Here is a 27,650-nt window from a genome sequence, read left to right as displayed (position 1 = left end):
TTGTTATCACAAGACTAAGACTTTGGAACATTCACCACTGAATACTTTTTTGACAGCCTGTTCCCTTACGAAGTGAAAAAGTAGCAAACACAAGGAATCCTAGTCTTTGTTTTCATTTGTTTATTGGTGATGAGCCCTGACAGCATCTCCCGGCACACAGGTGGCATGAGGAGAATTGGCCGGTGAGGCTGAGGCATGTGGAGTCCGCAGAGAAGGAAGGACCCTGGGAACAACCCTTTCCTCCTCCCTCTCCCCACATCCCCTTGTTTCTTCTTCTTTCACTTGTCATTCTCTCAGGCATGATGCCAGCTACTGGAGATACCTGGCCCTCATAGCCCTATGGGGGAGACAATAAACAGATGATCACAGGAGAGTGTTAGCTGTGGTGATGGGGGCAGGGGAAACATGGCCATACAGAGAAGCCTGTCCAGAGGAGGTATTGCTGCAGTACAGGTGAGGCAGAGCCAGCTGGTAAAACTCTAGGCCTGCCGGTGGCTGACTTCTGGCATACGTCAGGGAGTGGCAGAAGATGAGGCCTAAAAGGTACCTAGGGGCTAGATGATGAGGAGTTTTAAATTCTGAAGACATCAGGAGGCTGGGGAAATGCATGAGGCCAGGGAGCAATGCGACAGGGTGTCCTTTAGTGGCTACTCTGCTGCAGCATGGAGGGCCTGGCAGGACAGACCATTGTAGCAGTCCCACGGGAGAAGACAAACGAGGCTTCTCCAGGTGCCCTTTCCTTCAGACTGAGTGGAAAGAGCTGAGAGCATGACAGAAGCTTGGAATGCAGTCAGGGAGTTAGGTGGTTTTGATCTCCTGGCCACCTTGGCAGGGCATGGACCTCTGAGCTGAGTTCACCTTGGCAGCCTTGATGAACTGCTGGTTGGCCACATCCTCTGCCTTCCTCTGCCTTGCCCCATCTGGCTCCTCTCCCCACGGACTATGGCACCAGTTTCTCTTTTCTAGCTCCTGACGTCCCAGATTTCCATCCCAACGAGAGACCCCTCGGGACCGTTCCTCATGTCTGTGGACCACTGTTTCTCCATCAAAGGCCAAGGCACTGTGATGACAGGGACCATCCTTTCAGGCTCCATCAGCCTCGGTGACAGTGTGGAGATCCCTGCCCTCAAGGTCAGTCTTACCTTGTCTTCCCTTCTGGCCTCCTCGCTGGCAGCAAGGGAGGGGGACTGTCCCTTTGTCTATTCAGCTGCTGAGCCTGCTGTGCCTGCCCTGGGACTCCCACTGCCTGCTCCACCCCACCTCCCCTCTGGCTGCCTGGCCCCGCCCAGCTCCAAGTCTTTCACCTCGGATTCTAGGACTGCTGCTCTCCCTAATTCTCATAGCCCCTGTTTATTGGAGGCCTATGATGTGCCACTAGGAGGTGTTCCCAAGTAGGTGTTCTGTGTAGATAAAGAAACTGAGGCTCCAGAAGGTGAGTTGGGTTTGAGATCACATGGTTAACAAGTGGGGCTGCTGGAGGGGAAACCTCCCTTTCTGGACACTGACTGTATGTCAGGGTGGCAAGTATGTGTGGAGTTATTTCTGAGTACCTTTTTCTTAACCACAGTAATTTCAAATTAAACACGATGTGAATCTTGTGGTGCTCAGAGTCATAGAATCTGGAAGAAATCCAGGTTGGTTTTGCACTCCTGGTGGCCATCGACAGATACTGCATTATCCTTATGAAGACCTGTGAGAAGGATGAGTGGCTGGTGCCTTCCCATCACCCCTCCTTCTACTATGATGGCCTGGCTCTGATTTAAAAGATATCTAGTGCCTTGATATTCCCCTTATTCAGAAGGCATTTTTAATAGTTTTACTTTATGCAACAAGAGAAACTTATAGCCTCATTGACTGCCCTCCCCTTCAACAAGAATAAAAGGTAGGGAACACAGGTTACTTAGAATTCATGTGAGACTTTGCCTGGAATGCTGGGGTCTAGGGCAGTTCTCTAATCCTTGAAGGAGCCTAGAGTGCAGGGAAGTGGAGGCGCTCAGCCCTGTGGACTCAGCTAGCTGCTAGAGAGGCTTGGATGTGCATGATTTCAATTTGCATGTTAATTGGGAGTGGCTACCTGGAGGCTGTATTGAGGCATTTTAAGGTTGTCTGGCTCACTAGGTGTGTTGGTTAGGGTTCTCCAGAGAAACAGAACCAATGGGAGATACAGATATATAGGTATCTATAGATACATAGGTAAAGATACATAGTTGTAAATATGTAGATATCTGTATCTCCTATTAGTTTTGTTTTGCTGGAGAACACCAACTAATGCACCTAGTATTAGATGCAGATAGATAAATAGATATGTTTTTTAAGGAATTTGCTTATATTATTATAAAACCTGGCAAGTCTAAAATCTACAGGGTAGGCTGGCAGGATTGAGGCCTAGGGAGGAGCTGCAGCTTGAAGGCCATTTGCTGGCAGAATCCCCTCTTCTCTGAGGAGGTTAATCCTTTTGTTCTTAAGGCCTTCAACTGATTGGATGAAGCCCACCTACATTATAGGGGTCATCTGCTTTACTCAACATCCGCCAATTTAAATGTTAGTCTCGTCTGAAAACACCTTCACAGAAACACTCAGAATAAAGTTGGAGCACTGTGGCCCAGCTAAGTTGACACATAAAATGAACCACATCACCCACCGGGTGAGAAGGCCATGATAGCAGCACCTGGCCTGAGTGAGGGAAGTGGAGAGGGTCCCTACTGGCACCCATGTCTTGTGTGTGCCATCCCTGGTCTAGAGCAGCATGGTTGGATATATGGAAGGGGCATTTCATGGAGTGCAGGCATGAACAGGGTTCCCCCAAGTGAAGGCAACCTGACGTTTCAACCCTCCAGCTCATTTTACAGCAGTGTGTCTATTACTTCCTCCTGCAGGAGCCAGGGGTATTAGGGAAGAGTCTCCTGATCAGAAAGGACAAAACAAAAGAAAGGACTTGGCTCTGGCCAGGTTCCAGAGCCCCTTGGATCTAGTGGGAGGAGTCGAATGGCAGGGCCCTACCATATCCAAGGAGCCCTGGAATCTGGCCAGAGCTGGGTGTTAGGATGTCCCCTGGACACTGTGAGTCACAGTCCCCTCCTCTACCTGCTGTCATATCCTCCTCTGAAGACCACTGGTCCCAGAAAAAGACCACTTGAATAAAATCTAGTTTAAGCCAGGGACTAAAAGTGCAAATCTTCAAAAATAAAGCACAAAAGTGTAAAAGTAGATTCAGTTTATATTTAACAAAATTAAGATTACTTTGGTGACTGTTTGCAGATTCTTTGCTAGAACAGAAAATGAATCAGTACTAAATTTCTTTCCAGTCTCTGTGCTTCCTAAGTCAGACCTCTGGGGGCCACTCTGACCTGGCATCTCTTCCACTCTGGGAGAAGACATGCTTGCAGCTTGGGAGAGGAGCTGGGAGTATGAAAGAGGTGTCAAAAGAGGGCTCTCTGGGGGGTGGGGTAGACTTTGAATTGGGGGTACCTGAGGTTCTAGAGGGAGAAAAAGGGTTTTGATAAGAGTCAGTGGCTGCAATGTTAGGGCTGAGGGCATGGAGAAGGGCTGAGGCAGAGAAGTCAGTAGTGGTAAGGAGGCAGGGATGTTCGAGTGGGGTCCTGTTCTGAGCTTTTTGGCCACCCTTTTTGTCCTTATAAAGGTGGAACTTGCCTATCAGGATGCCAGTTACTGATCTTTAGTACTTGGGCACATGGCAGGTGCTTGGCAGATACAAATTTAATTCTCCTTTTACTTTTGTGCACCTGTTTTTCCCCAGCCTACTTTTTAACACTTTTGGTGTCTACCACCTGATGATCTAATTTACTAGTCAGAAAAAGCAGAACTTGTAAGCAATGTACTGAGACATTTGGTTAAGGAGATTTCTAAGCAAAGTGTGAAAGATGCTGCCTTGTTTCTCCATTGATGCTTATAGTAAAACATGAGGGAAAAGGAATGAATTGAGGAAGGAACTGTTAGCAAACAGAAATCAGCGCTTGATGATTTGGGAGGTTCTCAGTCCCTCTAGATTGCAAAGGACGTTAAGATTAGGAAATTCACTGCTGAGAAAGCATACCTTGGAGAGAAGGCCAAAGGTGAGCCTGGACAACCTTCTGTTGAAGAGAGGAGGTGTGTGACTCACAGATCCAAGCAACTTAGCAGCAGCCAGAAATAGAGACGGACTTCTATAGCAAGGATATGCGGAGAGTCGTCTTGGCTAATGGCATGGACCCCTTGATGTATATAAGAGACCCTCAAGGATTTTGAGAATGTTATACCAGCAAGAATACTGGACTGAAAGGGAGAGAGACTTGACAAATGAATAAAAAGCTGTCAGACTTCTGGGATTCTACAGACAAGAAACAGGCTGATAGAACAATTCAGCTACAAACACATGTTATCCTTCAAAAACTAAAAAAGGAAGAATGACTCTGAGAGCAGTGCTGTGGAAACAGAAGCGAGGCTAGGGGAGTAGCCACAGAGGTCAGTCTCAGGTATTGAAACCTCATGGAATTTGCCCTGCTGTGTTTTAAACTTGCTTGGGACCAATGACCCTTGTATTTTTTCCACCGTCTCCCTTTTGGAATGTTAGAAGTAGGTAAATTGTTTTCTAGGTCCACAGATGGAGAGGCATTTTGCCCCAGGATAGACCATATCTAGAGTCTCACCCCTACCTGCTTAGGTGACTTACATGATGACATTAGCAACTTTTTGAGCTGTTGATAATTTAGATGAGATTTTGGACTTAGAGTTAATGGTTTAATGGACTGAGAGTTTGCATGTGGGATGGATGTAAATTTTGGGTACCAGAGGGTAGATTATAGTAGGTTAAATTGTGGTCCCCCAAAATATGTCTACCCAGAACCTCAGAATATGACCATTTTGGAATAAGGGTCTTACAGATGTAATTAAGGTAAGGATCTTAAGAAGAAATCATCCTGGATTAGGGTGGGCCCTAAGTCCAATGACCGGTGTCCTTATAAGAGACAGACAAGGAGAAGACAAGGAGAGTCACAGAGAGAAGTCCATGTAAAGACCAAGGCAGAGATTGGAGCTGTGTTGTTCCAAGCCAAGGGGTGCCCATGGTTGCCGGAAGCCCCCAGAAGCCAGGAGAGAGGCATGGAGATGAGTCTGCCTTGGTGCCTCCATGGGAACCAGCCCTGCTGACACGTTGATTTGGACTTCTGGCTTCAGAACTGTGAGAGAAGAAATATTTTGTTGTTTTAAGATATCAAATTTGTGGTAATTTATTATGGCAGCCCTAAGAAACTTATGAATTTTGCATGGAAAGGACTGAAATCAGAAAAAGCCTTAAGTCCTTTCTGATCCTGTCAGGTCCCTTAACTCTGAGCTTTGGCTTCCTCACAGGGAATCGCTGCCCGTGCTCACCATCTTGGGCTTCTGGGGGCAACATGTCAGAACCATTGCATACTGATGGCCAGCACTGCCCGTTCCTTTCTTTCCTGGCGTGCCCATCCCACAAGTGAGAGAACCTAGACCCGGGGAACTTAAGCAACTGGACAGCAGAGCTGGGACTTGAAGTCATTCATCCAGCTCCAAAGACCCAGCCCTGGCCGTGTGCCCTGCTGCCACGGCAGCCCCAGAGGAGATGCCTGGGCTGGTAGTGGTGCCTCTACTCCAGGGCAGGGCCTGCAGGCCCCATGGCAGTTTTGTGGCCATGCTGCTGTGCTTTGCTGAGGCCTTGCCTGGGCTGCGGCATGTACGAGAGCCCATTGTAGCAGAGCCTGAGGTTCAGAACTCCTGACCTCCTCTCACCCCTGCCCTCTTCCAGCCATGATTGGTGGCCAGTGCCTATTGGGCACCGGGACATGGGGGGCCATGGCCCTCTTTCCAAACACAGCGACATCCCTGTCAGATTTCACTAATAGACTTGGACACATCTGACCGCTTGAACTCCCTTGGAGGCAGGGCACAGCCATTCCAAATAAACAGTCACATTCCCCTCCCAGCCTGGGCTGGCCTGCGGAGCCTGCCGTACCCTGGCCCCTGTTTCTGTTGCCCAGGTCTGTTCCCAGCTGGGGCCAATTAGCTGAGCAAGAAAATGTTGGGGAACAGGGAGTAAAGGAGAAAAAAATTCCATTTAGTCCCTAGAACAGTTTAAAGGCCACTTATCCTAAGAGTCACCAGCTTTCTGCTCAGGCGTTTTGGCTCTCTCGATCTTCAGCCTGAGAAATCCCTCTGATAAGATTTGATCTTGGGGGTTCAGGCTAGTGATGTTTCTGGTGATGATTGGCTATCGGGGTTGTAACATCAGAAACTATTGAAGCCACAGACCATGGGGAAAGAGAGCAGGGGCTGGGAGTGCAGAGGGACTCAAGGCAGGCATGTACCAGCTCTGTGTCCACAGGCAAGTCAGTCAACCTCTTCGTGTTTCACTGGTTCAGCTCAAACTTGGGATGACCCCTGTGTGCTTGGCTCTGTCCAGGACCTCTGGAAGATGGGTCAGGGTGGTGTGGTGTGGACTAGGGATAATGTATATAAGGTTCCTGGCATCTAGGAGACACAAGCTTTAGCTGATACTCTTGTCATGTTTATTATTGCCATTTGATATTATTCTCATGTAGAATTTTTGTTGTGGGTTCCGGAAGTAGTAAGTGGCAGGGCACCTTCCTGGGTGTAAGGTCCTGTTCAGGGCTGCTAAGTGAGTTATTGAAATGCAAATATGCTTTGCGAACCCCACTGTGGTCCACTATGAATCCAATCAATGTTCTGATAATGATGACAAACATTATTAGATATATTTGGATACCTATTTAGTTGATAAAGCTTTTAGGGAAGAGTTCAGAATTTGATAGCATATTCCTCCCAAATCAAGTCTATATTCAGATTGATTTTCTTCTTCGTTGAAAACCCCCAAGAAAGGGAAAAGAAAACCTTAAATACTGATAGGTGTTTTTACTTTTACCTTTGCCTCTGCTCTTTGAAGCTAATCACAAGGGTGAGATAAGATTATGACATCTGGAAAGAATCCATTTTCTTGCCCAAACAAGCCTGCAGTCTTGACTCTTCCAGATCTGCCCTTCCTGCACCTCCAGCAACGCTGCGCACTCTCCTTCCCAGAGGAATGCTGCATTGCTTCTCTCCTTGGAGCCCTTCCGGGCTTTCCCCTACCTACAGTATGCTCACTTTCCAGCACAGCTCAGGGCTCACATCCTTTGGGTAGAGGTGTGCCCCGTCCTCTGTGCTGCCTGCTGCTTGTATTTGTGTGTGCCTGCATCTCCTGTGGACCCTGGTCTCCCTGGGGACAGAGGCTGAGTCTCTTCCATCTTTGTATTCTCGGCATCCATCCTGGGCTCGGCCCAGAAAATATTTGGTGAAAGGAATAATAGGAAAAAGCCAATAAAGCAAATAAACAAGTTGTTTTTCAGTAGGATTTTGATTGGAAATAGGTAATGAGTGACCTGAGAGGGCTGTGTTTGGAGTCACTGCCACCCTGGGGCCAGTTGCCGAAACCCAGAGCTGGGCAGCCCGCCACTCCCTGCTGGGGCTGTGCCCGTGTCTTCAAGGCTGCGTCCTGATGCTCCATCAGTAAGCAGCAGTGGAGATGCTCCCTGTGTCCCTGTGCTGCCTCATTCTGGGAGCGGTGACTGTGAATCAGGTGCCCAAGGCTGCAGAGCTGGCTTTCTAACACCTGTGGACATTGGCTCTCAAGGCTGAGCTCCCTCTGCTGCCATGTGTTTTTATCTAGAAAATATTGAGTGACCTTCATCCTGAACTATTTTCTGTTCCAGAAGATACATAAAGAAAGGCAGTTTCTGTGCATTTGATGTTTCATGGTTGTCTGGCTTTTGGCAGTGGAAGCTTACGGGATTCTGCTCTCTGTGCCCATGTGTGGTGCACCAGATGGACAGGGTTGGAGCTCCCCTGGGAAGGAGAGAAGGCAGAGAAGGAAACCAGGAAGGTTTTGGGAAAGCCAGAGGAAGCCATGCTAGGCCCTTTGAGCAGATCAGCCCACCCTTGGTCGTCGCCCTCAGGAGGGGCCTCGCAGATCAGGCCCTTCCTCTGCAGCCCCATGGCCACTGCTCAGGTTCAAGCTCCTGGGCCCTGCAGGGCTGCTCCTGTGGCATGCTGCTCCTCCCCTTGCCTCCCAGGTCTTCCTCTTGAGTCCAGCCCAGCCCTGCTGACAGAAAAGCCTTATTGCTGTTCTGCTCATCTGTCCTCATTGTCTCCAGGATAAAATCTAAAGTGCATGGCATGGAAGGCAGAGCATAGCTCTTCATTATCACCTCTCCAGCCTCAGTTTCTTGTCTTAAAGCCTCATAAGATCTCCCACTGCTCTCTGTGTATCAGGCAGTACTCTGGTTTCAAAGGACAGAAACCCAACTTCAATTGCCTTAAGCAGGATAGGAAACGGATAGGCTCAGGGGTGGAAATGTCTGGATGTCATCAGGAGCGCTGGCTGGCTCAAGAACTGGCTCTGCCCTGTTGTGTGTGGGCCACACACTCAGGTGGCACCTTCCCTGGCATAATCCCCACAGCTCTGGCTTTCCATTTTCTCCTTCAAATCCAAGATGCAGTGCTACTTGTGGTTGACTCCTGAACACCACACTATCGAAGGATCCATCCTGGCAGTGGAACACCCCTCCCCTGTCAGCGACTTGTTACCTGACTCTGGCCAATGATATGTGAAGGGACATCTCCTAGGGGTTTGGGGAAAAGCTTTTCTGCTTTTTGGAACTCAACAGGAAAAGACAGCTTTTCTCCTTCACTGGACATTGAAGGGAGGAAGGATATGATGCCTGGACTCAGGGGCTGAACGGCCACCTTACTCCCAGCCTGGAGGTTTGCAGAGGCTGGGAGGCAGGAGAGCTGCCCAGAAGCAGAGCCTGCACCTGAGGGCTGCTGTGTGTCTGCCCCGCCTCAGAACTTTGTGTTTTGTGAGAGCTCTATCTCCACACGGTTCCAGTCAGGGCTATCTGTTACTTTTGGACCAAAGTATCATTTATGATATGAGAGTAAAATGGCATCTCTTTCCTAGTTGTTAGGAACACAATTAAGGAACGGGCTGCTCCTGGCCTGGTTGGATGGGAGCTCATCCCTGTGGATGAGTACAGTGCTCTAATTGGGCTGGCTGGGTTACATGTCCACCCCTGGAGCTAGAAGGGACAAGGTGGGAGGGATGGTTCACTAAGAAAGTTGGGTTACTCCTAGGAAATGCAGAATAGATGTCAGGCAGGCAAAACTGAGAGGTATCCACTGGCTTGGTGCTCCCCAGTGTCCACACCATCACAGCTCAGGTGCTGGACACAGATGGACTATGTTTGAGTCCTGCCCCATCACTCCTGGGGCAGTTACCTCCCCTGGCTTCCTCCAGAGGTTGTCATGAGGATTTGACAAGAGCCACATAGCGTGCTTGCAGCAGGGCTTGATGTAAGCCTCACTGTCTTTATCACCACCCTGTACAACTCTGCATCTTGTCTTTTCTTTAATGGGCCTTTTTACTTGGCCCATGGAGCGCAGAGACTTGGGGTGGGGTGGTCTGAGCTCTGCATTTCCTGCCTGCACCCAGGACCCCAAGAGCCTCTGTGAGGTTTTGCCTTTCTCCTGGCTTGAGGATTTGAATCACACCTGCAGCCAAGTTGTAATATCCTGTTGTCTCCCTAAGGAGGCACAGCTGAGGAAGGACAGTCAACAGGCAAAGATGGAAGGTTGACCTTACAGGAGGCAGGGAACTCAGGAAGACTTCTCTTTGCAGGTGCTGTTGTCAGAGATCAATGCTCAGTGTCCTAAGGCTCTGGCAGGTTGGACGATGCTGCCCCTGCAGGCCTTTTTCCTGTGGAAGCTTGGAGCTTTTTCTTAACCCCCAAACCCCAAGTGAATGGCATGCCCTTTTCCATCAGGCCCCTGAGAATCTGCTGCAGCTAGACGAACTGCTACCAACATGCGCTTCCAGAAGACCTGTTTCCCTTTAGTTCTTTCGTGTGTGGGTCTCCTTTAATTTCTGAGAATGGCTGTTTTTGCTGAGTGTCTATATGTAGAGATGGTGCCAATGCCCACTGCACACACTGGGCCCAAGGGGCCTGATTGCTCAGATGCTGGTGGATAAAGAAGGCTGCTATGTCTGGCTTAGTGGGGGTCAAGTATTCTTAGTTTAGCATTTGATGGTTTGTAGGAGCAGTGAATTCTGAAGTGGAGTCAGGGATTGCATGGCATAGGGAGTGAGCCCCAGTGTGGACAACAGCTTGGGGAGTGTCTGTCAGCCATTTTCTTGCATGTACCAGGTTCTGCTCTGAGACCCTTACATATGTTCATTCTGGGCTTTCAACAACATTCTGAGGATGGTACGATTATCCCATTTTATCGGGGATGAGACAGAAACACAAAGATGTTAAAAGTTTTCTTCAGGCTAATCAGTGAAGGAACCCGGATTCAAGCTGTGGCAGCCAGAGTCCAAGGCATGTGCTCTTGACCCTGCCTGAGCTCCCTGGGTGGGTGTGAGGAGGCTGCAGAGCCCCTGGAACCTGCCCCTGTGACATGAAGCAGCTGTGGAGATGGCCTAGGGCACCTCCAACTCAAGGTTGATGGAGCTGCTTTTAGAGTTGCTGATTCATGCTGCCTTATCCTTCTTCATGGCTTCCAGGGGGCCTCATTTAAGAGGCTGGCTGGAGTCCTGACCTGCAGTCAGCTGTCCAGGCAGAGGGTACAGCCAGCTTCTTGTGCTGAGAGCGGCCTGGACCTGCGACAGTGGGTCTGTCTGTGCTCCTGATAGGCCTAAGCATTTCACACAGTCTTCTGCAAGGATGGCACTGGGTGGCCCAGGCATTGTTGGAGCAGGGGAAAAATGGCGGCTTTAACCCAAGTGGTGTCTTCTTAAGGAAGGGGACAGGCAGGAGTGGTGTTGCCCCACTGCTGAGGTAGGCCCCCTTTATAGAGATGCCAGCTCAGTCTGGTCATGCTTGGTGTGTTTCAAGCCTGGTGTAAGCATCTAGAGTCCCACTTGGGCCCAGGTTGACCTGCAGCCTCCCAACCCTTTGATGGGGCTCTAATGCCCAAGACCACAAATCAAGCCCTGCCCCAGCCCAACCAGGCTCCTTAACTGCAGCTTCCTGCTCTTAGACCGGGTAGATGTCTTAGGATTCAGCCTCTCCCCTGCTCACCCCAAAGCCTGAGTGCAGCCACCACTCAAGCGTACCCTGCCCTTTCCAGCTGAGGGGCAGTGTTACAAAGAAGTGACAGCAGGGCTTCGAGAGCAACTGGGCTTGGGTTTGTACCCATGTGCTGGCCCTGTGAGCTCAAGCGAGTTCCCTGAGTACACTGAGCTTCAGCGCCCTTGTCTATCAGTGGGGTTGACCACGCTGCCTTCCTCTGAGTCACAGCAAAGGGGAGGAGGAAAGGGTCAAGCTGCTCTAGAGCACGCACGCATGTGGGCACAGTCACCACAAGAAGCCTCAGCCCCTGTACCCTCTAGGTGGAGCCTTGGCGGTCAGGCAGCACTCAGTGATTGCTGGGGGAGCAGATGTGGAGGTGCCAAATGTGGTGCAGGTAGGGAATGTGGCTGGCCTCTGGACATCACCTGTAGAAGCCACATGTTGAGGGAACCTAGGTCGGTGTGGGCCCTGGCCCAGGGTGGCCTCAGGACACTCCCAGGGCAGCTGTAGCACCCTACAAGTTGTAGTATGAAAACCACTCTAACTTATACGTGCTTTTGGGTGGAATTAAATGAGTTTTATTGTTTCTAGGACAAGATAGGGATTTGATTAGAAACAACATTTATGGAATGCCAGGGCTGGTTCCCATCCACTGTGCCCTGCAGGAACACAGGGTCTTGGGTCCCAGGTGTAAACGGCCAGCTGTGTGACTGTGGCAAGACACGCCCCTCTGTATGGCCAGGCCACCTTCTTAAATAAGTAAGAACAGCCTTCAGGTGGGAATGGTTCTTCCCGAGGGCCATTTGCTTTCACAATCTTGTTTACCTTCAGTGGTCAGTTAGGTTTCAAGGGGAAACTGTGACTCAGGCCAATGGAATTGTCAGATGCAGAAGCAGGGGGTGAGATGTATGCGGGCTTGCTGGGGTTACCGAAACTTGTATGCCTGTAGGCCTCTGGGGGTGCAGTCATTTCCTCCCTCTAGCTGTGGGCTGCGGTGCCTTTGGAATAGAATGCGCATGTCATCGAGGGGTCTAGCAGTGACCTGAGGACTGGCAGGACCTCGACACTGGGGCCCAAAGCAGTTTCCTCTTCTAGGAAGTGGGTGCCCAGCCAGTGTCAGAGCCCCAGCTGGGAGTGGCCTTGGTGCAGAAAATGCTGTGTAAATGGCAATTGACAGTGCCAGGTTGTGCCCAATGCAAGCATGGGTGCTGCCTGGTCCACAAAGGAGTATCTGGTCTTTGACTGTCTGAAGACCACTGCCTTTCTAGGTTGGAAGCAAGCTCTGATTCAGATGAAAGTGTGGCCATGTGGGGCTGTGTGACCTCAGCTTGCACACCCATGAAGCCAGCCCTGCCCACAACCTTTCCAGATACTGTTGATGCGTGTCATGTTGGGGACTGGAGTCCCTGACAGGTATCAGAGCCCAAGCTGGCCCTGGGGGAGCCCTCAGTGGAGCTGGGGTGGTCAGGCAGGCAGCTGTTTCTTCGTATGGGGAAGGCACTGGGTGAACATGGCTTCCAGAGTGTGGTGGGGGCACTGGAAGGGCTCCAACCCTGCTTCCCAGGCGAGGCAACTAGAGCTGAGTCTCAGAGAGGGCAGAGGGCTTTGCCCAGGCATTCTGAGCAGAAGGAACAGTATGTGCTAAAGCCCAGAGGTGAGAGAGTGTCTGGCATGACTGAGGTAAACATGGAACTCCTTGCAGAGAGTCTGAGAAGTGGGGTGGTTGGTAGGTGGTTGTGGTCATCTCTGAAAGGGCAGTAGGGAGGATGTTTGGAAGGCCGAGTCTAGAAGATGTTCCAGCTGGAGTCAGGTCCTGTAGGCCACGCCTCGTGTTGGGGAAGCACAGCTGCACCCTGGAATCAGGCAAGAGAGCCCCTCCAGGGGCCCCCACGGTCTCAAGGCTCCTGGGTGCTGCTGCTCCCCCCTCCTACCTCTCATGCCCTGCCAGCCTGTAAGTCCCAGGACCCTGTGATTTCACTCCAGCTTTTCCCCAGGCCCCTTCTTGGCCCTCCTCACCCTCCTGGGCTCAGTCCCAGGATCAGCCTCCTGTGCAGGGTGGGAATAAATCCTGTAGGCAGCCTCTGCCCTTGACAGTGGAAGTCAGGGCTGCCTAGCAGGGTCTAATTCATTATTTCTCACACTCAACTGGGGGTTAGGGCGGGTTGCTTGAGATTCTTGTTAAACATTCTTGGTCCACCCCGGGTCCCTGAATTCCAGTCAGCAGGAACCAAGGAATTAACATTTGTGACAATCAAATCATCCAAAGGGATTCCCTTTATCGGCAGTTTGAGGAAACCATGGGCCAGAGGTTGGACTCTGAAGTTAGACAAACCTGGCTCACGTCCTGCCCCTGATTTTTCACGTACTGTGCAGCCTGGGTGATTAACCTCTCTGAGCCTCAGCTTCCTTATCCGCAAAACATGGAAATGTTAATAACAGAGCCTGCTTTGTAGAGTTATTGTGGGAAGGAAAAGAAAATAATGATTTTACATCAGTGTCCAACATATTCATTCAGCACATAGTCTTGAGCACCTACTATGAGCCAGATGCTAGGCTAGGTCATAGGAGTTGAGGGTGAGTAAGGCAGGTCCCATTTCTGTTCTTACAGTTCAGCTTCTACCAGTAGGGGTATGAGTTGGTGAATCACCTTATTTACCTTACAGTGAGGCGATTGAGAATGGGAGGGGTTCTGTAGGCCAAGAGAGCTCTCTTGGAGGTGGAGATATGAATATCTTGAGCAACAAAGTGTACAGCCATTTAGAGGCCTGGGAGAAGAGTGTGGGAATGCTGGGCACATTCTGCCACCAGGAGGGAGGGGGAGACGCTGTGGGACAGGCAGGAGGTCAGCAGGGCTGGAGGCCAGGGCATGCGTCTGGGCTAAGAACAGCAAGTACTGGGGAGCCTGGCCTCCCAACCTCTTCTTGAGGAAGCAGACCCTTCTGGGCAGAGCAGCTCTGCCCGCCCCCTCTCACCCTCTGGCCTGGCACCTCAGGGAGGGCAGACCACACCTGCAGTCTGTGTCGGGCCCCTCACTGCCCTGGCATCACTCTGGGGCTCTGCTGGGACTTTCTTGTTTGTTTTTAAAGGAAAGTTGAGTGTTTCCTGAGTGTGCGTAAAGCCAATGTACTACTTAAACTGAGTATTTATAATTCTTTCTTTTAAGAAATAAAACAATAATAAAAATACCATAAACCTTGCTTTAATTATTCACAGGTGTCAACTTGTAATCATCACGGGGAAAGGGCCAATGAGATGCCTTATTTAAAAAAGGCCCTTGCCTGCTTTTGTTTGAAGTTTTGCTAAAATGCTTCATTATAACATGTTCTTGTTTATAAATAAATTCCAGCCTTTCAAAGTTTGGGTGTTTTTTGTTTTTGTTTTTGTGTGTGTGTTTCAAAAGTATTTAAATGAGATGATTCTAGATGAGGGTGATTCACAGAGTGAGCCAGCCAGAGCTGTCTGTGAGTGACAGCTGTGGCTCCCCTGCACTCCTGGAGCAGCACAGCCACCTTAGCTTGCTGTCAGCTGTGATGTTTGTGAAGCTATCAATCGTGGATGTGTAGATTAGGGTGAATCCCGATTTGTGTGCTCGCATTTGCCTGCCTGCTGGACTTACTGCCTGGCAGACAGCTCTGCACGTGAGCACATATGGCCTGAGATGGGGCCTTCCCAAGACAGGGGAGAGTTCTCTGAGGGCAGATAGCAAGGGAACCAACCTGGGCTGAAGTCAGGGGAGGCTTCTCAGGTCTGAAGGAGGAGGAAGACTTACTAGGAGAAGATGAGCAAGGTGTGGGTAGAGAGGATTCCGGGCAAACGCAAAGGCCCCGTGGTGGGAGAGAGCCTAAAGTGTTTGAAAACCTAAAAGGAAGGCATTTGGCATCTGGACTGGAGCCCAGAGACAAATGTGGGGTGAGAGGTGCTGTAGAGGTAAGTGGCACCAGACCATGCAAGGCCAATTCAAGTTCTGTCTATTCTCATGACGCAGCTGGTTTTGCAGGGTGGGTGATGTAGTGTGTGTGCAATTTATTTTTGTGTTTGAGGGAAAGACAGATGGTTTGGAGAACAGATTTGAGGGGAGTCAGGACCTTTCTGGGGACTAGTGGAGAGGCTGTTGCCATAGTCCAGGCAGATTGAGGTGGCTTGGATCAAGCTGGCAGCAATCCAATGGGCCTTAAAGGCATTCAGGAGATGGAATTAACAAGGCTTTGTGAGGGACTAGATATAGGGACAGTGAAGGGGAAAGGCATATTACCAATGGACCGCAGATCTCTGGCTTCAGTGACAGGCCAGGTGGAGGAGCCGTTGTTGAGAGAGAATCCAGAACAATCTGGAGGGGAGAGTGAACAGAGCCAGGAGTATGGCTTGGGCTTCACTAAGTTGGGGACGTTTGGGGAACCCACTTGGAAAGGTCTAGGAAGCAAGCTGACATAACTGTCTGAAGCTCAGAGAAGTTTGGGATAGGACATGTATTTGCATGCTATTGGTGGCTCCAACCTTGGTAGTTGGGGCCTCTGGCTAGAAAAGTTAAAAAGCAGGCTTCAGCTGTTTCATCTAAAGTTATAATTCCAATGCTTTAAAGGCTCCCAACCCTCTTCTTGTTCATGGTGGGGGAGCCTTCCTAGTTGTGAAAGGTAAGGGTCTGAGTGGCTCCAGCTTTGGCATATTAGGGTGCAGGGGAGGGTATTTCTAGGGACACTCTGGGAGAAGCTGCCCAGCCTGCATGGTGCTAGTGCCAGTCTGCAAAATCTCCAGGTAACAGAGAGGGCAGGCCCCTGCCCACCCCCTTGCAGCCTCCAATGCTGCTGCTGTGGCGGCTGCTGCTGCGAAACAAACCAGGGTGACTGGGCGGAAGGTCAGGAGTTTAAGAGCTTGTTTGATTCAAGACTAGGGTAAAAGACAGGAGGGGAGTGAGCTGGTTTTCTGTGTGGATCCTGGTATTTTCTTTTGAGCTGGGGAGGAGAGTGGTGGGGCAGGGAGGGAAGGCCGGCCGCCAGAGGGAACGCTGCCAAGCAGAGCGCAGCTAATGTGAACCATACGGCGGCGTTGGGCAGTGGCGGCCATCTCCCGCCCAGCTTAGTACAGCCCTTACTGCGGGCAGGGGTGCAGGCAGGCAGGAAGGCAGCTTGGGCTGTGCGGCCACTTAACCCTTCTGGTGCTGAGCTATAAGCAGGGCTTCTTCACCTCAGCACATTGATGTTTCAGCCAATAATCCTCTGTCCTGGGCACTGTAGATGTCTAGCAGCATCCCTGGCCTCTACCCACTAGATGCCAATAGCACCCTCTCCCAGCTGTGATGACCACAAGTGTCTGCAGACATTCTAAATGCCTCCTGGGGGGAAGTTATCCCTGGCGGAGAACCAGTGGCCTAGAACAGGCGGCCCCCTCAGCTGCTGGGCCTGCCTGGACTCTGATGGGCCTGCACCCTTCAGGGGTCCTGCCCCAGACACACCACATCCATGTTTGGAGTGCTGCCTGGGGCTGAGCATGTGGGGGTCGTTTTCCCATGAAGCAGGCAGCCATAGGGTCGGAGGGGAGACGAGACCTACCCAGAGTTGTATGCCAGTAGGATCCAGGGTCCAGGATTGGTGTTGCTCCACACCTTCCCTGTTCCCCTGCTCCCCGGCATGGACCCCATCAGTTTCTGTGGTTTTAAGTGGGAGGTGTGCAGCCTGCCCCTGACTGGCTTCCTGGGGGGACTAATTCCTATGCCAACCTTCTCTGCCTATTCAACATGCAGTTGCCCAAGGGAATATGGCACGGGTGTTTACCACAGTGTTCTTATACCGTGAGTCAGTGCACACGAGCTCAGTGTCCAGCAGTGGGTCTGGTTCTCTAAACCGTGCGATACCACGTGCCCATCAAACACAATGGTGCAGATCTATGTGGAAAGACCACCATTAGAATCATCAGATCCGCGAGGACAGATACTTTTGTCAGTCATGTTCCTAGGCCCTTAATAAATGTCCTGTGAATAAATAAAATGCTAATTGCAAAAGCAAATCTCAAAACAATATGTATGATTTGGTCCCATTATGTAGGAAAACTGTCTGCATATGTTTGTATACAAATGCATCAAAAAATCTGGAAGGAGACAGCAAACTGAGAACAGTGGCCACATCTTGAAGGAGTGAGGGAAAGTGGAATTTAGAGGGCTGAAAGAGAGCTTTCATGTTTCAGTCTATTTAATTGGTGTTTAAATCTTTTACAACGAGCTGGTATTCATCTGTTTCTTGTGTGGCTTTTATGAAAGAAAAAATATAAAGAACTGGAAAAAGAGCAACTTTTGTTCTGTCCTTCCCTGTTCTCTCTCACCTCCCTTGTGCCCTCACTCGGCTTTGGCCTGGAAAGTTGTTCTCTGCTAGGGAGGCCTCTGTGTAGGGAGCCCAGGGATCTGGCCTGGCACTGTTCTGCTGAGGGCCACCTCCTTTTCAGAAAGCTGGAATGGGCCCCTCCTCCTGGCCCCTGTGCATGGATGCCACTACCGGGCTTCCCCGGCCTCCCTGAGCCCTCCAGCAGCTCCCTGGCACCAGTTGGCATTTGCCCTCCACATGGCAGTGCCCTCCTTGCCTCTGTACGGTCTTCCCTCTGGGCCCTCAAGCGGGGGCTCACACAGCAAGCGGCAGACTCTACTCTATTGGGGAAGCTCTGGGCACCAACCCTCACCCCCTTCTCCTTCACTAGCCGCCCTGCATGATTCACCTCCCAGCTGTTTCTGCTCATTTCTCTGAAGTTTTCAGCCCTTTTTCGCCTACTCACTGTTTTTTTCCCCTTCACACTCCCTTCCTCGGAGATGCAGCCTGAGGCTGAGGCCGCATTGTTTGGTGACCTTCCCTGCTATCCCAGGCTGCCTGCACATTATCATATACAAATACTTTCACAGCAGCTGCCAGCTTTTCTGACTCTTTCATTACCCCCTCCGCTTCAGCCTAGGCAAACAGGTCTCTGCAGGTGGTGACAGTGATAATTTCCTGTCCGTGGGAAGCCTGCTCTCCCCACAGCACCATAGCAGGATCTTCTTCCCTTTAACAGGTGAGGGGAATCCAAGGTCCAGAGAAGTTAAGTCACATATTTTAAATGTGGATCGGACCCTCCTTCTGAGCATACTTCTGTGCCTGTCCTGTAAGCAGTAATGGTTTATAACATCCCTGGAGCTGGCCCCTAATTTGGCTCCTCCGTGGCCCAGCTTTCTGCATGCAGTTGCTCTGGGGTCCCTAGGAGTGATTGCAGCCCCTCCAGGGTCACTTTCCATTTTAGCTGAGATTTGGAGTCTTGAGAGAGAAGGGGCCTGGTGTGGTGTGGCAGCCTCCAGCCCACTTCTAGTAAGAGTATGTTCTAGAAACTTGACTTTGTATGCAGAGGTGACCTGGGTAAGTGGGGATGGGGTGGATGAGGATGTGAGACATGAAGATACCAGCCTCTTGGAGATTCTAGAATCCCAAAACGCCAGGCAGTAAGGGGTTTGGGCCTGGCTCCAGGAAGTTCCTGGAGAGTTTCACCAGGATGGGGTTTGGCTGGGTCTCACTGTCTTCCTGGATGGACCAGGGAGGACAGAACCAGCATGCCACCTCTGGGATCCGCTCCAGGGCCTGGCTGGTTCAAGCACGTCTGTCCTAAGGACAGTTAGGGGAGGAACCTCTGAGGCAGGCACTCAGGGGTCCTCCTCTGGGCCCTGTGCAGGGGTTTTGAGCCTTATGGCTGATGGGGGCCTGGCGACTTGCACTCTCTGGTTCTCAGCTGTTTTGTAGTTGACAGTGTGTGGGAAGCTGGGGCGTTCCCCTGAGTTAGTGGTGGTCGTGGGATCTGAGCAGGCAGTTGCAGACCTGATCCTGCTTTGGCTCTGGAGCCTGAATGAATTTCTGACAGGAGAAGCTGAGGCTGTCCAGCCTGCCTTGGGAACTTGGCTGCTTCACCAAGTGGGAGCTCTGAGACTCTCCCATAGGTCCCGTGCTCCCCACATGCCCTTACAGTTACCTGCCCACCAGGGCCCAGAGGAGGAGCTACCTGGAGCAAGGGTGCCTGGCCTGGGCCTCTGTCTTCCCCTGCTGTGAGCAGAGTTCTGACCTCCTGACCCCGACTTGGTCTAACCCTGTGACCCACATGAAATGCCAGCCACTAGTGGTGGGAAGTGGGTGGCTGGTCTCTTCCAGGCCAGGAGTGCATCAGCTCCAGCCTCTTTCCCCCTGCCGGCCTCGGTTCACAGGGAGCCCTTTGAGGGGCTTTTTGATGTGCACCATGGATGTTTGGCTTGACCAAATTTGTTTGCTTAAGCATTGCTCTTGCCAGTTCATTCGGACCTTCTCTTTCTTTTAAAAATATGCTGCTTGCCAAAGGTTATTTTGGATCTGTTTTTGTTTATCAGGTAGAATTGTTCCAGCGCAATTGAAAGCAGACCCACATGTTGACACGCACTGGAGCTGCTTGCCAGGGCACGTGCACATGTGCACACGCGCACATGCAGAATATGTGGCAGGCATCTCATCGTGAGCCCTAGAGTGTACACAGCTTAGGAAGGGGGACTGGAGAAGCCACCCATTTCACCAGGGACTTGGTATGTGAAGATTTTCGTCATCTAGGTGCCAGCACTGACAGACTTCAGGTGGGGAAAAACTAGGGAGTATTACCTCCTGGGAGAGGCAACCTGGTGAGTCTGAGTACCCTGGGGCTAGGCTGGCTCTGCCGCTGGTTGCCTGTCATCCTTCCCTGCTCTGGCCTGGCTTCCTTCTCTGTGACTGATCTCCCGACTTCACAGGCTTCGTGCCAGGCTGTGGCCGACGGCCTTCGGGAAGCAAGCAGGGCTGGCCGGAAGTCAGCCAGAGCGAGGGACTAGAGCACTGGGCTCCATACAGCTGTGCCTCCCTTTTAAGTGAGTGGCCTTTTCTTGGGAACACGGTTGGGTGCTTCCTGCCAGGAGGCCTGCAGTGGATTTCTTCTGAAAACACAGCTCTTTCTCCCCATCAGGACCTGCTGTGTATAAGCAGGCTGCTCAGAGGAACCCTTTCAGGCACTGGCTTTGGGCCTTGCTCCCTTGCCCCTTTGGGGCCCTGTGGTGCCTGGAAACACACAGAAGGACTAGGCGGTTAAGGCTTGCCCTCTTTCCCATCCCAGGACAGCCCAGCAGAAAGCTTGAGGGTACTGATTCAGCTCCAGGTCTCATTGAAGGGAGGACACTGTGTCCAGAGGGGTGGCTATGTTCGTTCGTTTGATTATTACTAGTGATAGTAACCAACTCAGATGAGCATAAGGAAGGAAAGGAAATTTACTTGCTTCCACAATTGAAAAGTCAGGGTACTCGTGCTCCAAGTATGATAGTCTGGGGCTTGGAAGCATTCAGGACTGTCTCCTTCCATGCACTTACTTTGTTATGTGTGGCTCTAACCCCCACGCAGCCCACCTCCTGTGGAACCCTAGGCAGCTCCAGACTGGCCTCTGTGCTTCCATCCAGTTCCTCCTGCCCAGCAATGCTGCACAAGTGCTGAGATCTAGCCTTGTCCTGGGGCCGAATTGGTATAGACACTCAAGCACTGTCTCCCCTAGGAGTCAAGTGTCACCGTTAGTGCCCTGGCAGGTGCAAGCCCCAGCCCTGCTGGCTCATAGGGCAGTCCACACCTTGGCAGAACTGGGTGTCCTTGTGGCTGGTGACATTTGTGTGAGGCTGCCCTCACCCCTGGCCTGCAGGAAGAACCCCTGTTCTGTTTCCAGTCTTAGACCAACAAAGGCATCCACAAAGGGGGATTGGGGGAAGCTAAATCTGCCCCCGCCCAAATGAGAGAGGGAGATCTAATATCTTAACATTATCTTCAGATTTTAAAAATGATAAATACTTCCCCTTTAAACTTCAACACTACTAAGAAGGAGGTATATGTACCCTTCCCCATTTGCTGGAGAGCACGGACGCTGCCATGTATCAGCCTCCCTCCAGCAGTTCCTGTGAGTAACATACACGGCTACACCATGGCATGAGCCTTGGCAGAGTCATACCACTGTGCTGCTGTGGCACCTCCAGCCCTCCACCCCCCACACAACCTGGACGTCTCTCCTCTTTCAATAATGAAGATCCTATAGTCATGAAGCTGACTGTAAAACACAAAAGTAATTATGTTTTATCTGAGTTTGGGAATCTTTCTAAAACGTATTTCATACTCCCCCCTTTCCTCTAAAATGTATTTCATACTCCCCCCTTTCCTCGAACTACACAATTCTTCCTAGAATACTGCATATAATTCCATCTTTTCTTGATGACTAAAGCTTGCTTGATGAACCAGTTGATTTTATAGGATTGGAGCTATAGAAATGCATGATCTGTTTGCTTCTCCACTAAATGGCTTCTTGCAAGCTGGAGGGCCTTGGGGGCCTGCCCAGTGCTGGGGGTGGGGGATGGGGCTCCTGGCACTGTGCAGGCCACCAAGGCTTCTTCCTCAGTTACTGGAGCCTCAGAGAGGCTAAGATGCAAGCAGAGGGTCGGAGCAGGCTTTTGGGCACTCAGGGTTACCTGATGAGGGGAAAGCCTCTGCCCACTTGCCTTTCCCCTGAGAGACACTAAACAAATGACCAGGGTATGTGCAAAAGCCACAAAGGGAAGGGTACAAAATCCTCTGGGAATGTCCATCATGGACTATAGTCGAGTCATTTGATAGGACCCCATGCAGCTGTACAAATTCATGAACTAAGATTGTACATGTCACAGGGGAGGCTCCTGGAGCCGCCAGCACCCTGCCACTCCCCCATGTCTACACGGCTGTTCCCATGTCTGCACTGCACTCCTATGCTTTACTTGAGCTATGTGTGCTTAACCTTAAGCGTTTAACCAGCATGCTTTAACAGTTTTTTTTTAATGCAATGTGTAAGGAGAAGCCACTGAAGGATTTTAAGCAGGGGAAGAGGGTAGGGAATAAGGACCTCTGGCCAGATGGGAGTCTGGTTGGAGGGGTCCAGAGTGGGTGTGGGAAGCTGGCTGGGTCCAGGTGAGGGTTGATGACGGCTTGGTCTAGGGAGTTATTGGGAGAGTGGGAGAGAACAGGCTGGGCTTAAGAGGTACCTAGGGTGCCTCAAGTCTTCATGATGCCTTGAGCACAGGGCAAGATGAAGAGGCGGGGCCATGGGTACTTCTGGGTTTCTGGCTCACATGATGAGATGGGTGATGGTGCTGTGGATGCAGAAAATCATGGGTGGGGAAGAAGGTGCCTCTGGCGTGGGAGCCATGGTGCTGCAGAGCCTGGGAGGCATGGGGTAGAGAGCCCAGTGCTGTCAGAGCCAGAGTCGAGAGTGGCCCCCTGGGTGCTGACACTGTGGGGCTGGGGAAATCAGCTTGGGAGAAGGCCTTGCTTTTGGAGAACTGTAGCACGTAATGGCTGGGCAGCAGGGACAGGCCTGTGAAAGAGATGGCCGGGCCTGAGAGGTAGAGGGGAGTGAGGAGGGCCAGGGCTGGAGCACTGCCGTGTCCCCTCCTCCTCACCACCTGTAGCATGTCCACTTCCTCTGTCCAGCCTGCAGGATTCTCTGTGTTTGGGTCTACCCTCTTGTGCTTCCCTACTCATCCCCAATCTGTAGTTGTTTTCAAAAATTTAGCCATGGTTTCCTCCCTCACACAGCCATCATGGACACCAACCCAGCTCCCCTGGCCCACGCTCCCTTAGCCCATTCCTGTCCAGCATCAGGCCAGTCCCACGTTCCTGGAGCCGCCAGCACCCTGCCACTCACTCCCCCTTCACAGCCATCCCCATGTCTACGCTGCACTCTTGTGCTTTACCTGCGCTGTGTGTGCTTCACCTTAGGCGTTTAGCCATCATTCTTTAAAACATTTTCAAATTTATGTGAAAAGAGAACTTGATAATATCTGTGAACTCAAGAGTTTGCTCTGCTAGTTATATTTTTTCTATCTGGAATTTGATATAAGTACATCTCCCACATGGGTTTGTAATCATGCATGTGTATACAGCATTGTTTGCTCCGTCTTGTAGATAAATGGTGACACTCTGTGTGTACCCTATGCCAAGCTTGCTCTTCGCATTCAGCACTATGATTTTCAGGTTTCTCTTTGCTGATATGTACAGTCTCAGTTCATGAATTTTTACTGCTGTATGGGGTCCTATTACATGACTTGACTATAGTTCATGAGGGACATTCCCAGAGCATTTTGCACCCTTCCCTTTGTGGCTCTGGCACACATACTGGTCATCTATTTAGTGTCTGTCTCCACTGCCCCTCCCTCACTGGAGTCTCCTTGCACACAGAGCTTGATCCAGGTGGGAAGCAGGAGGGAGTTAAACTCTACCTCCTTGAGAAAAGAGTATCTGTGTAATTATTTGGAATTCTTCCTTACAGGAGACTCGTCTCTTCTCCCAATTTATTAACTCAGTCATGTGTTTTTATCAGGGTAGACTTTGGATATGTATTTTATACTTTGGGTTATAATCCAGTGCTACTCAAATGGTTCCAGCCTTACCATGGAGCTCTATGAGGCCAGCTCCTGTGTCCTCTTGACATGGCCCATCCTTTTGTTTTCTGAGCACTTTCTGGCACTATAAGGTGTCCCAGGCTCATCCTGTTTCCTGCCCCAGACCTGGAATCAGCTACTTCTCCAAGGAGCCTGACGCCTTCTATAGGAGAATGGTATTAGAGACAGGGTGTGTGCTCCTTGCTGCTGGGGCATCATTGCTTCTAGGTCCTTTTAGCAGATAAAGCTAGGAAAGAAATGTATATATAGCAACACATATGTGCATATCTACCATTATAGATACAGAGGCATCTAGCTATCTGCATTTACATCAAGCTGAACATGAGCTCATGCTCTGTCTCTGACTCTAATCAAGTACACATGGCTCATTCTAGGCTTGCCTCCTTGCTTGTCTGTGACCTCCCTCCAACAATATGATATTTGGCTCCTGTCACCAGCATTCACTCACTTATTTGTTCCATCACAGTTCACCCTTACCACTGACACAAGATTGTGAAGCCTGTGAACAAGGGTGGTTTTTTACTGTGGTTGTCCACAGGTCCCTGAGCCCCTGATCTATGGAAGCAAGAATGTTGGTGTTCAGACAGATTATTTGGAAGAGTGAACCCTTAGGGCCAATTTGGCAAATAAAGTGGTGAAATGTCCCCCTTTGTCTTGAAGCGTGAAGCCCTTCCTGCTGTCAGGCTGAGGTGGAGATGGGCTCAGAAAGAACTCACAGTGATGCAGCTCCGAGGGGGCAGGCGGGTTTGTGCAGCCATGGGGGGAGGAAGGAATGAGATCAAGAATGGAATCTGGGGGCCCTGGGAAGTTGGAGTCCCAGCATGACAAACTGTACTAAATGGGAGAGAGTGAGGAGGCTGGGGAGGGGATGGAAATCATTTAACAGCTACACTTTTCTTCCTACTAGCCTTGGCTTCCTTAAGGCCTTAACATGCACTGGATTCTAAATATGCAAAGCAAGGCTAGCTGTAGACAAAAGGAGGAAAGAATGAGGTGGTGATGTGATGAGCTGTAGTTTGAGAAAACCCCAGAGACTGAGTCTCCTGGAGTTAGACTGGGAGACTTGCTCTTTGGGAAAGCCCATAGGCCAGAGACATCAAAGTGCCGGTAAGAATAGGGTTCCCCTTGGGTTATCATCAGTTGGGGATGCAATAACTACAGCATTTATCTTTAACTTAAATTTTTAATTGTTAAAAAAAAATAGGTAATGGAATCTCAAGATAGGGAGAAAAAATTCAAACTGTAAAAGATGTGTAGTTCCTACCCTATTACCATTTCTGGTTTCTTTCTAGAAATAGTCTATGTGCATTCAAGCATATTCGTGTATATCGTTATCCCCTTTTTTCCTGTATATTAATGATAACATAGTATACACATTGTTTTGTACCTCGTTCCCCCACTCATCCCTCCAAAAAAACTCTGTCTTAGAAGATACTCTGGTATGAGAACAGATAGACCTGCTTTTCTTTCTTTTTCACTGCTGCATTAGTGATAATAAAAGTACGCCATCATTCATTTGTACTGGTCTTCCAGTGACGAACACTTCTGCTGCATCTAGTCTTTTGCTTGACTTCTGTATTTCTTCTTTTAAAGTGTAAATGTTTGGCACAGGTGCTTTTTTCAGTTATTTCGAGTAAGCGATTTTTGTTTTCACAGGATCCCTAGGAGATGGCTTTGGCAGACAAAACTCAGCTCTGAGGGATGATGTGTTTTGGTCAAGGTAATAGAGTTGCCAAATGGGAACTTGAGTTTAGGTCTCCTTACTCCACTTCCAGTGTCCTTTTCACTGTATTCTAGACCAGAAGAAGAAAGAATATATAAATCCACATATAAGTCGTATGTGCCACAGCAAAAGACTGAGTTCCTGCCTTTCTTTACCAGTGATCTGCAAATCAGGGTCTGTTGAGTGGGGTTTTCCTTGTTGTGACTTGTCTCTGGGACCCCAAGATAGGGCCAGGCCCAGAGCAGGAGTCAGGAATCCCTTGTTGAACAAATGTGCACCCTGGGCCCTGAGATTTGGGGCTCACTGTGGCCATTGACTTCAGGGAGTTCTCCTAGGATACGGCAAGCTGCTGGTACATTGGTTGGAGTAGAGGACCTATACTTTATACTTCGCAGGTGAACATGTTGCCTTAACCACCAGAAGTCTCCAAATGGAAATGTCTTGCCCAATCACTGTAGTTTAAGTGGTATTCCTTTAAGAAGAATAACTTGGATGCCAGACCCAAAGGCCTGTGCTATTGGACTGGGCCAATGAAGACAGCACAGGCATTTTCCAGTTTCAGTTAAGTTATTTTTGGTCAAGGCGTTTCCTATTTGAAAACATTTGCAGCTCCTCATGGGTCCGTTGGTGCCTGGAGGTATAGGGCTATTCAGAGGTTATTGTGATTGTCCTTGAAATGGTGGTCTTTGCAGTTGGAGTAATGTTCTGCAGAAGTTAGAGTATCGCTGTCTCTGATCAGAGTCTGGCATTGCTAAGGAGCTACAGGGATATGTGCCAGCTTCCTCGCCCAGCATAGGGAACACGCTTTTCAATTCGTATCTGCACATTTTCCCACCTGAGGCAGCTGTGCCTTAGCCAGTTGGGCCACTCTGAGAAATACTGCTAATACAGAGCGACACCACCACTCAGCTCTGTGGAACTTCTCCCCGGTGGCCTAAATGCTGATTCCTGGGACAGTTCCAAGTATAGGTTCCCCACCCCCGCTTTATAGGAACCAGTTTACCAAGACCTGCAGGCCACCACTATGTCTCATGCCTTTCTTTCTGCATCCTGCACATTCTCAGTACCTTCCAGACTCTTGCCAAGATGCAGGCTCTAGAGCCATATCACAAATTCAGGTGCCTTTTAGGGCCTGGCAGGAGGCAGTTGGAGGGAAGCAGCACATGGGAAGAATTGTACTTCTTTACACTGTGTGAGTAGACCTGGGCACACTGAAGACCCACCACTCATCCCAACTGTGCATGGGAATGCAAAACTGGAATACCTAGATTTTTGTCATTTTTAAGGAGAAGCTGGAAATCTGGATTTTCAAGTGAAATGTCCCATTTTAAAATATAGGCTTGAGGTTTTTTTCACACAGTATGGGTTGAACAAAACATGTCTGCAGCCTGGATCCTGCCTTTGTGCTACCTTTGGGACCTTTGCTCACTTCTCTGCACTGCCCTTCCAGCCATCTTTCTGCAGAGGCTTGCTGTCATGTTTGAGGGTTTTCCTTTAGGCAGAGTGGCAGACATCTGTCTCATTGCTGTGGGGGCCACCAATATGGTAGAATGGAAATATGTTGCTCACCTTTTAATGTGTGGATTGGCCGTCCCATAATCTTCTTTTGTGAAATGACTGCTAAATTCTTTTACACATTTTTATATTAGGTTGTTTGTCTTATTGTTGATTTGTAAGAGTTCTTATATATTTAGGGCACATGTCCTTTGTCAGATAACACATACTGAGATGATTTCTCCCGATCTGTAAATCGCCTTTTCATTTTGTTAGTGGTGTCTTTTGAAGGCTTTTAATTTTGATGAACTTCAATTTATTATTTTTTCTTTTATGGCTTATGCCTTTTGTGTCCTCTCTAGGAAATCTTTGCCTTTGCCTATCCCAGAATTGTGAAGATAGTCTCTAATGTTTTCTTCTGGAAGCTTTAAAGTTTTAGCTTCTATGTTTAGGTCTGTGTTCAATTCCAAATTAATTTTTTTGTATGGTGTGAAGAAAGGATTGAAGGTTTTTTTTTTCTCATATATGTATGCATTGTTTCAGCACTACTTATTGAAAAAATTTGTCTTTCCCATTGGAATTGCCTTAGCATCTCTTAAAAAAAATCAAGTGACTGAATATGTGTGGGTCTACTTCTGTGCCAGTGCCCTGTTTACTTTTATTATCTTCTCATGCTATCTTGATTGCTGTAGTTTTATAATTTTGAAATGAGGTAATATGAATCTTTCAACTTTGTTCTTTTATTTCAGCTCTTCTAGGTCCTTTGCATCTATATAAATTTCCAAGTCAACTAACTTAATTTTTTTTTTTTTTTAAGTATTGGAATTTGGTTGGCATTGCATGGAATCTGTAGACTGCAATTGGGAACAATTGATATCAGTATTGAGTATTT

General features: G+C 49.7%; 1 protein-coding gene across 5 annotated transcripts in view; it reads left to right on the top strand.

Moving 5' to 3' along the window:
* The window catches only part of EEFSEC (eukaryotic elongation factor, selenocysteine-tRNA specific), a 260,797-nt gene that overhangs the window by 113,456 nt on the left and 119,691 nt on the right, over positions 1-27,650 (top strand). For all 5 annotated transcript variants that reach the window (XM_054551284.2, XM_002813162.4, XM_063721707.1 and 2 more), the window contains exon 4: positions 967-1,131. In XM_054551284.2, the coding sequence (XP_054407259.2) occupies positions 967-1,131 (165 nt within the window). The remainder of the gene's footprint in view (positions 1-966; positions 1,132-27,650) is intronic.

Source organism: Pongo abelii, chromosome 2, assembly GCF_028885655.2.
Source record: "Pongo abelii isolate AG06213 chromosome 2, NHGRI_mPonAbe1-v2.0_pri, whole genome shotgun sequence".
In the NCBI taxonomy this organism is placed as follows: domain Eukaryota; kingdom Metazoa; phylum Chordata; class Mammalia; order Primates; family Hominidae; genus Pongo; species Pongo abelii.
This window is presented reverse-complemented; position numbering and strand designations above follow the sequence as displayed.